The sequence below is a fragment of the Phalaenopsis equestris genome, unplaced genomic scaffold (genome assembly GCF_001263595.1).
Source record: "Phalaenopsis equestris unplaced genomic scaffold, ASM126359v1 Scaffold235896, whole genome shotgun sequence".
NCBI classification, from domain to species: Eukaryota; Viridiplantae; Streptophyta; class Magnoliopsida; order Asparagales; family Orchidaceae; genus Phalaenopsis; species Phalaenopsis equestris.
In genome coordinates this window covers 170696-183909 of record NW_018253749.1, presented here as the reverse complement: position 1 = coordinate 183909, position 13214 = coordinate 170696, and the positions used below count along the sequence as shown (strand labels likewise).

The window sequence follows — 13214 nt, the reverse complement described above, 5'->3', positions numbered from 1 at the left end:
ATATATATATATATGGTGGCAGCCGCATTCAGCCATCCCATGCTTGAGTCCTACACAGAGAGATGGTGGCAGCTGGGGCTCTACTAGGGTTTTTGGGGAGATGATGATTCCCTGGTGCTGGTTGGAGGCATGTGGTGAGTCAGTGGTGTTTCCTCCTTCCCGGGTTCTAAGATTTTCAAAAATTACTATTTCATTGGAGCCTGAGGTAGTGCCACTCTACTTTGGCGTGGGTACTATCAAATAGATCTTCCTATTGACTTTGAAATGAATGCACAATGGACAAGAACCACTTATGCTGGGGTGGTTGGAAAAGCCAATGATATTCTGCAAGACCCAGATAAGCTAGTTTTTATACAAGCCTTCCATGATACAGCTGCTTGAAAGGGTTCCTCCCCTTGCATTCACCCTGTGGGACTCAAGCATGGGGAGTCTAATGTTTTCTTTTCTGCACAAGAAATTACTGAACTCAATAGGGAAGTACAGTTTACCCTCATTGGAAAGTTTTGTTTGGTACATCCCAAAATGGAGCTGGTTAGGAAATATTTTGATTCCCTTCACTTTATTGGAGCATGGAAACTTTGATTACTTGATGGAAGACACCTCCTAATACAACACACCACAGAAGAGGATTATGCTAGGGTGTTTGCCAAGCAATCCATAATAATTATTGGAACTGATATGAAAATACTACTCCTGATTTTGACCCTAACAAGGAGCCACCTGTGGTTCCCATTTGGTTCAAATTTTCAGATCTACCCTTCCATCTTTTCAATATGAATGCCCTATTTAACATAGGATGTGCAATTGGAACCCCCTTAAAGGTGGATGCTCCTACTTATAACAAAGCTAGACCAGTAAATGCAAGAATCCTAATAGAGAAGAGCATAACCCTTCCAGTGATGAAAAGAGTTTGGACTGCAGATGATATTAATGGGTTTTGGTAGGAGGTTGTTATGGATCAAAAGGCTTATTATTGCCAACATTGTAAGATGTTTGGACATACTGTTGAAAGGTGCTACAGGCTACATCCCCCCACTAAAAAAACCAAAATAACTCCCCTAAAGAACCTACCCTTCTAAATGTTGAGAGGAGGCACATCCCTCTTCCAGAAGGAGGAAATGAATTGAATTCTGAAGGATAGGATACACATCAACTCACAACTACCGAGGCAGCAAACCCCCCATTCAATTACCAGAACTTACAAATTGGAACATCTATGAGACACAAAATACTACTCCTTTAACTGATCTTATTTTGGAAGAGAGGGGAAAGGTTGCTCCCTCTCCTCATCTTGATTTTGGAGAAGGTAGTATGGATTCTCCTACCCAGGCCATTGGATCAGTGCTTGAAAGGGAGATTATGGAGGCCACTAAACCATCTGATAAGATGTTGCTAAATATGAACCAACTAATGGAAATAGATTGGCAAATTCAGAAGGCAAAGAAGAAAATGAAATCAATGTTAGAATAAAAGAAGCAAATGGAAGATCTTGCTATAAACACCATGGAAGGCCAAAATGCTCACATGAAATCCAACATCCAACCAATAAGGGGAAGGACTAGATCCAGATCCCAACCCTCACTTCATCCACCCCGCCAACATGATTAACTTGCTATGCTGAAATATAAGGGGGATGCTCACCCCCTCTCTATAAAAAGACTTAAATATTTAAATAAAAAGTACAAATTTTGGTGGATGGTTATTTTGAAACCTATAGTTCATTACAATCCTCAAAAATATATAAAAGTTTTCCCTAGTTTTTCTTTATTTACTAATCTGAATAATAAAATATGGATCTTATGCAGAATTGAAATGGGATGCACTATCCAGCTGAACCATCCCCAACTTATGTATTTCTCTTTCAATATGGCTGGCATGGCAGGCTGTGCTACTTTTGTGTATGCAGGTTGCTCCAAATCAGCAAGGCAGGAACTGTGGAAAGAATTACATAACATCAAGAGTCAAATAGACAATGTTTGGATAGTGGGGGCTGACTTCAACTGCATAGCATCTCCTATTGAGAAAAAAGGTGGTAGAACCTCAAGCATATCTACAATGACTTAATTCAATGATAATAGTCAGAATGCTGGTCTATTTTTTTTGGGATATAACGGTCCTGATTTTACTTAGATAAGGGGGAGACTTTGGGAAAGAATGGATAGAATGCTAGAAAATGATAGCTTGATTCAGAATTTTATGCAGACCACAATAACTCATCTTAGCCTAGCAGGATCTGAACACAGACCCATGTTGATCACCATCTCGGCAAATGAACAAAACACCATGCATTCCTTCAGGTACCTGAATGTATGGTCCAATCATAAGGACTTCATATAGAATGTGAAAGAGCATTAGAGGGACTGTGATCACCCCAAACATTTAATCAAACTTTGGAATCTACAGAAAAAGGTTGGAAAGGCATTAAATTAGTGGAACTGGAATACTTTTGGGAACCTTGTGAATGGAGTGGAGTTGGTTGAGAAGAATTTGAAGCAAATGGAGAAGGACCATATCATTGGAAAGGTGGATGAGGCCTCCCTTTTGGAGGCCAATGAGATGCTCTTAACTACTATAGATTGGCAGGAACAATTTCTAAGACAAAAGGCTGTTGAAACCAAATTCACTGATGGGGATAGAAACACCAAGTTTTAACATGCCTGCATAAAGTATCAAAGGAAGTGTAGTACAATCAACTCAATTAAAGATAATCAAGGAAACTGGATTAGAGATGAGGCATGGTTTGCTGACAGTGTTGTGGCATACTGCCAAGAACTTATGTAGTGCAAACATATTGAAATGGAGCAGATTGATACCAGTTTGTTCAGCTCTGATCAAGAGTTCACTGGTGGTTTGATTCTTGCTGAAATTATAGGAGAGGAGGAAATTAAACAGGCTCTATTATCTATTGATTGTGCCAAATATGCTGACCCTGATGGATTCACAGCTGACTTCTATAAAAAGGCTTGGGAGGTCATCAAAGAAGATGTTATTAAGGCAATACAGTACTTTTTACAGAGTCATCCACTACCAAACTATTTCAGTGCAACCACCATTGTGTTTATCCCTAAATCTTCCCTAAAAGAAAAGTGGAACTAATTCAAAACTATTAGCCTAACTAATGTGATCAGCAAGATTATTAGCAAAATCCTAATGAATAGACTTCAACCTCTACTACATTATCTGATCAACCCAAAGCAAGCAGCTTTTGTGAAAGGGAGAACCATTGGAGTTAATGTGTTATTAGCTCAAGAATTATTGTTGGATTTAGAAAAACCTTATAGGGGGCAATATGATATATAAGCTGGACTTAAAAAAGGCTTATGACATGGTTAACTGGGAGTTCATCATGGAGATTCTAAGGGCAAGGGGTTTCTCTACAGATTCCTGTCAGACTATCAAAAGATGGCTAGACGAAAATGCAAACTCAGTGTTGATCAATGGTAATGCTCATAGTTTTTTCAAGGCCACTAGGGGTTTGAAACAAGGAGACCCCCTCCCCCCAGCCATATTCATACTTGCACTGGATTACTTGTCCAAACTGATTGACAGACCTTGCCAAAGGAAGAGCTACAGCATATACCACAACAAATCTAAAGTGGATATTAGCTATTTAAGTTATGCAGATGACATCCAAATTTTCTCCAGAGCTAATACGGCAGCCTTTAAAACTCTACATGACTGTTTACAGAAATTTCAACACACATTAGGACTTAGGGTAAACAAGGAAAAATGCCAAGTTCTTTTCAGCAAAAAAAGTCTCCGCATCCTTCAGACATTGGACTCTTGAACTCATTGGTTTAATCTTCATGACTACCTTTTTTAAATACCTGCGAGTTTATTTAAATAGGGGAATAACCAAACAAATAAATTTTGATAAGATAGTGGATAAAGTCAACTCCACACTTCAATGTTGGACTAACTCTTTCCTTTCCAATGGGGGTAGAATAACTCTTCTGAAGGGCATCCTCACCACCTTCCCCAAGTACATTCTACAAGTTGATGTAATGAAGAGAAGTACCTAGCAACTATTGGAAAGAGAATTCAATAGATTTCTCTAGATTGGACAAAGAAAGCAAATGATTTGGGCAAGTTGGCAGAAGGTGGAAAAACCCTTACATGCTGGTGGACTAGGCTTCAAGGGACTTCAGCAATTACAGAATATCAGCATGTGCAGACTGTGGTTAAATATCAAATAAAAAGATAATATATGGGTAGAATTTATGCAAGCTAAATACTGCAGAACTGAGCATCCAAACATGGTTTCAAGAAAGTTGGAGGATTCCAGAATTTGGAGACAAATGTTAGAAGTGAGGGAAACTGCTAAACAACTCTTCATATGGGAGATGGGTCAAGTAAATATCAATTTTTGGCTGGATAAATGGTGCCCAACAGACTTCATAGAACCTTTATATGCTATTCATGACAATAATCTGTTGGTGAAGGACTACTAGATTGGGCAATCCTAGTCTGAGGAGCTACTTCATACAATGCTGAATGATTACACAGTTAGGAACGTTACCAAAATCTAGTTTGACAGAAATAGGAAAGAGAAAGTTGCCTTAATTCCCAGCTCCAACCAAAGCATCACTAAAGCTATATATAACAAGTTGTATCATTGGGAAAAGATTCATTGGAGTGAGTACTTGTGGAAAAAAATTTTAACTCCTTCCATGTATTTCTTCTCTTGGAGAGTGCTAAATGACCTAATCCCAATTGATGACATACTAAAGCTAAAAGGGCTAAAGGGTCCCTCTAAGTGTCAGCTATGCATAAAGGATCTGGAGTCTACTAACCATCTTTTCTTCACCTGTGATTTCTCTAGGAATGTGTGGAAATCACTGCAACCACATTTTCATATCAACACGATCAATCTGAGATGGGCTAATTTAGGTGAATGCTTGATTGACTAGCATAGGCTGAATCTTGTTCTCATCCCCTTTATTACTGCTTGGTTCCCTTGGGCTGCCAGAAACAAGGCAAAACATGATGATATAGATGTTACCACTGGCAAGGTGGTGGACAACTGCCTAGCTTACATCAGGAAATTGATCCAATGGAAAAACTTTCCTAACATCTTGCAGATTAGTAGAACAGATGAACAGAAAGTTACAAGATAATCAAAGTTGTTTAGGAAATACCTAGGTATCCTTTTATTATAGTCAACACTGATGGCAGTTTTTCCTCAAAAAAAGCTGGCATTGGAGGGGTGTTCAAAGACCATAAAGGCAATTGCATGCTTTACTTTAAATCCCCAATCAAGGTTGAAGATGTCATAGAAGCTGAGACCGTTGCTTTATATTGGGCTCTTAAGATGGTTGTTCTAAACAGGTGGGCTCCCTTACAAACTGAGGTGGATTCTTCTCAGCTAGTTGATCACATTACAGGAAAATCAACCCCCCCCCTGGCATATTAAGTAGTGGATAACCCAGATGCAACAGCTAACCATGGAGGTAAGGGTTTGTTTCTCTTTTATTTACAGAGAAGGCAATAGACCTGCCAACTTCTTAGCCATTTATGGAGTTGAATCTCAGATGGTTTCTGTGTTTATCACTCCTCCTTCATCCCTTGCCTTTTTGCTTCATGAGGACAGCCTACATGTCCCACACCTTAAACCTGTAACTACTCCATGAGCTTCATTGTTGTGTTTTTGTGAAATGAGGAACCCCTTGGATCTTAGGCTGTTTTTGTAATTAGTAGGGATCCTTTTTTACCTTCTCCTTTTTTGTATTCCTTTGTTATTATCAACATGTAGGGAGCCATAAGTAGCTTTTTTTATCATATTTATATACTCCCGTCAATACTACTCTTTTTGATGAAGAATGGGAGTATGTTTCCTCTTTCTCCCTTTGTGAGGTCCCTACTGAGCAGGAAATTTTATGGGATTTGAAGGACATTAATGCCAAGAAAGCTCCGGGACTAGATGGGTTTACTTCTTCCTTTTCTGTTTCTTGTTGGTATGTTATTAAAAAGGAAGTAACCCTTGTTGTTCAAATTTTTTTTAGCGGAGAGGATCCCGGGAAGTATTTCACCTCTTCTATGATTGTGCTCATCCCTAAGAATAACGATAAGTCCAGTTGGGATAAATTTCATCCTATTTCCCTCACCTCATCATTTCTAAAGTTCTAAGTAAATTGATGCTTTCTAGACTTCAACCTATGTTACATAAGATCATCCCGCCTCATCAGTTTGCTTTTGTCAAGGGTCGGGAAATCACTAATAACAGCTTACTTGCTCAAGAGCTTATTGAAGATCTTGATAAAAAGTGCAGGGGTGGTAATATGAGCTTAAAGCTTGATATTAAAAACGCCTTTGACACTATTAGTTGGGATTTCATCGTTAACATTTTGTGATCTTGTGGTTTCCACTTTGACTTTATTTCCTTAATTCAATGGTGGCTTCAGAATAATCACTATAGTGTGTTGGTGAATGGTAACTCTTACGGCTTCTTCTCCACCCAGAGAGGCATCAAGCAAGGAGACCCCTTATCTTCTACCATTTTCATGATTGCTTTTGATTATTTCTCTCTTCTTTTAAATAACATGCAGCTTAACAAGTCATACACTCATTTCCTTCATAAGTCCAATGTTCTGGTTAGTCATCTTGCTTATGTTGATGATGCTATTCTTTTATCTAATACCAGTAAATCTACCATCAAGGTGTTGATGAGGGTTCTTGAGGAATTTCAACAAGCTTCTGGGTTACAATTTAACAAAGAAAAATGCAATATTTTCTTTGGGAAGGATGTTAAAAGCTCTATTGCTTCTTGGGCTATTTCTTTCATTGGCTTTCACTCCGCCTCTCTTCCTCTCAAGTATCTTGGGGTCAACCTTTTCAGGTGATGTAGGATGCAAACCCAATTAGATGAGGTGGTTGAAAGGCTCAAAAATAAAATTGATGATTGGAGGAATATTTTTCTTTCTAATGGGGGTAGCCTTACCTTGCTGAAAAGACTTCTTTTTAGTATTCCTTTGTATGCCTTGCAAATTCTTAATCTCAAGAAGAGCACTCAAATTTCTCTTGAGAGAATTTTCAATCGGTTCCTCTGGTCCGGTAGCTATTCTAATAAGAATTGGACTTCTTTTCATAAATTTTGCAAGCCTATTTCTGCTGGAGGGTTAGGGCTTAAAAGTCTTAATCAAATCTCTAATATTAATATGTGCAAGCTTTGGTTTAAATTTTGCTCCAATGATTTGTTATGGGCTAAATTCCTTTATCATAAATATTGCGCTTATCAACATCCCACTGTTGTTCAATGGAAAGCTGGTGATTCTAAAATTTGGAAAGCCATTCTTAAAGCAAGATCTCTGGCTCAAAATTTTATTTTTTGGGATGTTGGTCAGGGAAATATCTTGGTTTGGCATGATCAGTGGGGTTTGGGTGACAATCTCACGTTGCCACAAGATATCCCGCAAGGCTTAATTATTTCAAATCTTTGGCATCAAGGTAATTGGGATGTCAATAAATTAAATACTCTTTTTGGAGCTCACGAGGCAGCTAAGATAGCTAAACTTCTGATAAAGAATACTATGAAGGAATCTCTTCTATGGAAAACTACTGTTATTATTTCCCCTACCACAATGCTTTATACTAATATTTATCCCTATAGTACTTGGAGGTGGAGTAATGCTTTTTGGAACATGCTAATCTCTCCCTCTATCTCATTTTTCTTATGGAGATTTTTTCTAAATTTTTTTCCTTTGGATGATATTTTGAAGCTTAAAGGGTTAAAAATGGTGTCCCAATGTTATTTATGTAAAAGGGACTCAAAAATGTATGCGCATCTTCTTTTTTTATGTCCTTTTGCTGCTGATATATGAAACAGTTTGGGTAACCACTTCAATTTAAAATGATCGGTCTCTTCTTTTTTTGAGGATTATCTTATACTTGGAAAATTGCCTTTTCTGTGGATAAAAATCTGTGGTGGTATCCTCTTGTGTTTCTTTGGTTCATTTGGGTGGCGAGAAATGAGGCAATGAGGGGGTGGCGAGAAATGAGGCTAAGTATGGTAACAATTTGTCTACTCCTTATATTGCTGTCTCTAATATCTTGGCTCACTTCAAATGGGCATGTCATTTCATATCTTTGCCGGGAGATATTATGCAGTTTAAAGTGGGTAGGATGGCCATCTTTAGATGGCCACCCACACCTACAGACTGGGTTAAATTTAATATGGATGGCAGTTGGATCTCTGATGTGGTGGGTGCGGGAGGGGTTTTAAGAAATCATTTTGGACAGTGTTTATATTATTTTGCTTCCCCAATTTGCGCCACCTCTCCTTTGGAGGCCGAAAGTTGGGCTTTCCTTTTACCCATGAAGGTTGGGGCTCCTCTTAATTTTACTAAAATAATTTTTGAGACGGATTCTCAATCGCTTATGAATGAGTTCTACAATACCACTACATCTCGGTGGGATTTTCTTGCCAATATAATTAGACTTTGTGATTATATTAACAGATACAAATTAATTTTTTATTTGTCTTTCATTTACAGAGAAGGGAACTCCCCGGCTATTTGGTTAGCTTATTTGGCCATGAACTCTAGTAATATTTGCTGCGGCACTTACCCATGTCGCATCTTTGCACTCATTTGAATGGTGATTTGCTTGATTCTCTGTATTTTAGATGCTAACGCTTTGGTTTGCCATAGTTCTAAGAGGCATAGCTTGTACCTTATGGCTCCTCTTTTGTTTTCGGTTTGGCTAGGCATGTTAAGTTATGCTTTATATGTTTTACATTTATACCACCATCATTTATTTTGGCTATGGCTATTTTGCTGGAAGATGGTTTATTTTTTATTCTAGTATACGATCTCAAGATTTAACTTATTTGGCTCCCATGCATTTTGTTGGCTTACCATATCACTAATATTGTTGGAGACGATTTTTTTGGTCTTTTCTACAATAGATATAGGAAGTACAAACTATAAGCTAACTCTTCTTCCAGGATTAATGTTCTCTTGGTTTAGTCTGTTACTAATCTACAGATTTTCTTTGTTGATGCCTTCTCGACACCGTATGAGGCTTTTTTGGCTTCAGGTGATCTTCTCTATGATTGCAACATCATCCAAACCGTGTAATCTACTCTTCAGCGTGGGAAAGGATCTTTTGAATTTGCTCGTAGCATATCTTTTTTGGGTCAACTATAGTTTGGGACCATTCTTTTTTTACTTAACCATTCTTTTTTTACTTACCTTTTTTTACTTACTTTTTGCGTCGCGTTGTACTGTGGATTTTGGAACCCCTAGACCTTAAAATGTATTTTTTCCTTTTAGTTGGGGATCCACTATCCCTCCCATATTATCTAACCTTTTTTGAGTATTAACGCGTAAGGAGCCAATTTTTATTATATATATATATATATATATAATAAAAGAGCGACTCATTGCTTCTTACGCATTAATTATAAAAAAAGGTTACAAACTTGGGGAGGGATACTGGATCCCCATCTAAAAGCAAAAAAATACGTCATAATCCTAAGTGTTTCACTCTCCACATTACAACACCACGCGAAATAAAATAAAAGGCTAATGATAAAATCTAGCCAAAAATTACATGTAATCAACCAAATGTATACCAAAAAAAAATATATACCCAAAAAAGAACTTACATGTAAACGGACTCCCAAATCTTCAGTAGTGACGAGCAACATAATCAAAATAGAGGCTTGTAGTTCCGGTGAGAAAACGCAAACATAATAGTCAAAACCTGCAAACAATCAAGAGACACACAGAGCCTCCACGGAAATGCTCAAAGCCAAGAGAAAACCAGCCAAACAGCTCCTAACAGCTCCAAGGAGTTCAAAAATAAAAGCCATCACCCCTGTAGATCCCATACGATGGAGTCCAACTCCAAATAACATCAATGAAGCATAGGGCTTCCAAAACAAAAGGTTACCAAAATGTAGCTCAAGTATAATCAGATAGAATCAAAACTCTAAAAAGCAAAGAAATCATAAAATCCAATGCAGAAAGAAAGAAAATAAGGCCACCAGAAAGATATGAAAAAATATGCATATAAACTCACTATCTTATGATATAAGGCACATTAAGGGTCTGTTTGGCGCAGCTGTGGATTATTTATAATCTGCTGATAAGCAGATTATTCTGATAATCTGATAATCTGCAGATTATCAGAATAATCTGGCTTGCTGTTTGGGGCAGCTTATTCAGACCAACTTATTGGTGGTTAAATGACATTCATGCCCCTGTTTGAATCAAAACTGTTTGGGGCAGCTTATTCAGAATAGCTTATTGTTGGAAAAGAAACATATAGTGCAGAAACATACGATAATCACAGATCAGTTCTAAAAGATACCATACAGTTCTCACACCTTAATGAGTACCAGGATAACTAAAAAAAGTACAAATACAAGTACAACAACAAGGAGAAATATTAAAATATTCAACTTAAGACTCTGGCTACGCCTGTCCTCATCTGCACTGTCAGCCGGAAAAAACATCGGATTCACATGACTGCTGGCATGACTACTGTCAGTGTAATATGATGGACTATCGGCCCACCTGAAGAAACCACAACGGGCTGAAACACCCCTGGCACAACCATAGAACTGCCTCCCAAAGCTATGCTCCTTACGTGACGTTAGCAACGGAGACGGTAGTCCACAATAACACAAAATCCCTCTGTCTGTACTTGATATTCTGGAGGTCATGTTGGTATAACTGTGAAAATAACAAAAGAATGAAATGTCAGCTTAAGGTATTTAAAAAAAAAAACATAATTAAATGGGTATGAATATAAACCTAAAATCTTATGAAAAGAAAACTTGGTTGATCAATAGCCACAAATAGCATCTGTGATAGACTCCCTTAAAGCAATCATATCAGCCAAACTATCAGCATCTTGATCTTCAAAATCATTAGATTCTATGTCCTCCTCAGGTAATGAATGCCCCCCCACATGTCCTGTTGGTTGCTCTAAAATATTGAGTTCATCATTGTCAGCCATACTGAAGTCTGTATCTGATTGCGAGGAATGTCTTCGGATGAAGTTATGTAGTGCCATTGTTGCAACCACAATGTACACCTGCTTTTGGAAAGGATACGACGGCATATCACGTAAGATGACCCACTTCTTCTTCCAAACTCCAAATGTTCTTTCAATTACCCCGCGTAAAGATGAGTGGCGTTTATTAAACATTTCCTTTCTGCCACGAACCGTGCCACTAGCTCGCTCAAAATCAGGAAGATGATATCTCGTGTCCGAGTAGGGCTTCAGGTATCCCCGTTGCATAGGATATCCTGCATCAACCAGATAATATTTTCCTGGTACGAGAAACAATGTTAATAAAAAATTGCACAATCCCACATATTCAAATTACTAAACAAAACTAACCTGCTGGGGGGTGAGGGAAACACTGCGATCTATTCCTCGTGGCAAAGGAGAAAATACGACTGTCGTGTGCACTTCCTTCCCAGCCCGCAACCACAAAAGTAAAACACATGTTGAAGTCGCATACGGCCATGACATTTTGCGTTGTTGAACCACTACGACCGATGTATGCTACCTTCTCGTTGTTAGGTATTCGGGCATCAACGTGTGTACCGTCAATTGCACCAATACAGTTCTGTTTAGTTGAAAAACAAGAGCGTAATAATATTATTAAAGTATATCATGTATCAAATTAAAACCACTAATAATTACCTTGAAATATGGCATATATCGAGGATCGTTGGCAATTTGTTCTGGAGTAGTAGCAAATGATGGATCCTCTGGTTTAATTATTTGAGCAGCTAAGCTAATAAGTGCCTGTATTCCTTTTGAGAAATAGCGACTAATTGTTTCAGATGAATGTTGAAATCTTTCCATAGCTCCTCGAATTGACTCATTCTGTGCCAGAATGTACAGTGTTATTGCCAACACCTCCCGAGACAGGGTTCTAGAAGAACCATGAAGGCCGTGATTTAGACATAACTCGTTTAGAAGATCCATAAAAATCGTTCTCGTCATTCTGAATATATTTCTGAATCTTATTGGATGTCCCGAAAGCATTTCACTAACCCATCTATCTCCAACAAAGGTGGATGTCATACGGGGAATGCGAGTAGTTCTACGCTGGTAATAGTCCAACAGCAATATCGCAACGGCTGTAGCAAATGCCATTCTCCTACGACGTTGACGTTGCGGGTCCATCCTAAATGATTAACAACATCAACATTAATATTCAATAATAAAAATTCTCATTTGCTACATATAGAAAGATTAGACATGTACAATGACACATATAGAATAACAAACATATATTAAAAAAAAGAACAACACAAGTAGAAGTTCAATCAGTACTGATACATAATGAATCCATAAATAATATCATTCCTCAAACAAAACCCGCAAATATTCAAGCCGCATTTCAGGCTCAAGCGCCATGAATATTTTCATTCTAGTTGAATCCTCAAGTTTTTTTACACACTGTGCGTGAAATCTTCTATCTGCAACAACTTCAGGAATAGTCCCCAAAAGCCTCAAACAGTCTACTATGCTTGCATCAGAGATAGGTGGAGCGGCAAATGCTTCAATCAACCGATCGAAGGAGGTATTCATAACATGTTCTTTCTCTTTATTTTTCTTAGCAACCTTCGGCCTCTTGATTGTGCTAGACTCCCCCGTCTCCCTCTGATTAATGCTACGCACATCTTCATCAGGTGTCAATGGTTCAGGGGTAAATTCATCTGGCATCCCTGAAAAGGTACTTTCACTTGGGTTGAAAGTAAATTTTCCGGTAGCGACAATACATTTAAACATTATGTCGAGTTTTTCTTCAAATTCCGGCTCAATCCCGCATTGTTTATACTTTTTCGCTGCAGGTACCGCCTGTGATATAACATTTTAAAGTAAATAGTTGAGCTAGTAAATAAATGAAAACCAATTTGAAAAGCAAAGAAATAACAGAGTACATATATAATTACCTCCAATTTCTCAGTCCACCATTCAGTGGGAGCATCAATTGTCCGTTTAATCGGATCCCAACCCAAACCTGTAGATCCACGTTTCAACTCCTTCCACACTTTCCATTCCTTCTTTAATTGGTCCCATTTATTTTTGAATTTAAGCTTGTCGTAGTCTCTGCCAGTTAGTTCTTTGAACCTCATACCAATATTATGCCAGCCCTCCTTATTAAAGTACGTTGTAGGCCTGTTCCCCCGCTCAATTTCTTTTAAACATAGATCACAAAATATATTGGTGACTTCTTTATCCCACAT

At 38.1% G+C, this 13214-nt stretch overlaps 1 protein-coding gene across 1 annotated transcript; it reads right to left on the bottom strand.

The window, feature by feature from the left end:
* Positions 1 to 10184: 10184 nt before the first annotated feature.
* LOC110039237 (putative nuclease HARBI1) lies at positions 10185 to 12131 on the bottom strand (the record flags this gene model as incomplete). Its single annotated transcript, XM_020744236.1, is given in 3 exon segments — positions 10185 to 11279; positions 11350 to 11581; positions 11659 to 12131. Coding segments are annotated over 3 exon segments (1196 nt in total), but the record flags the coding sequence as incomplete, so codon positions are not given.
* Between the last annotated feature and the right edge of the window lie 1083 nt (positions 12132 to 13214).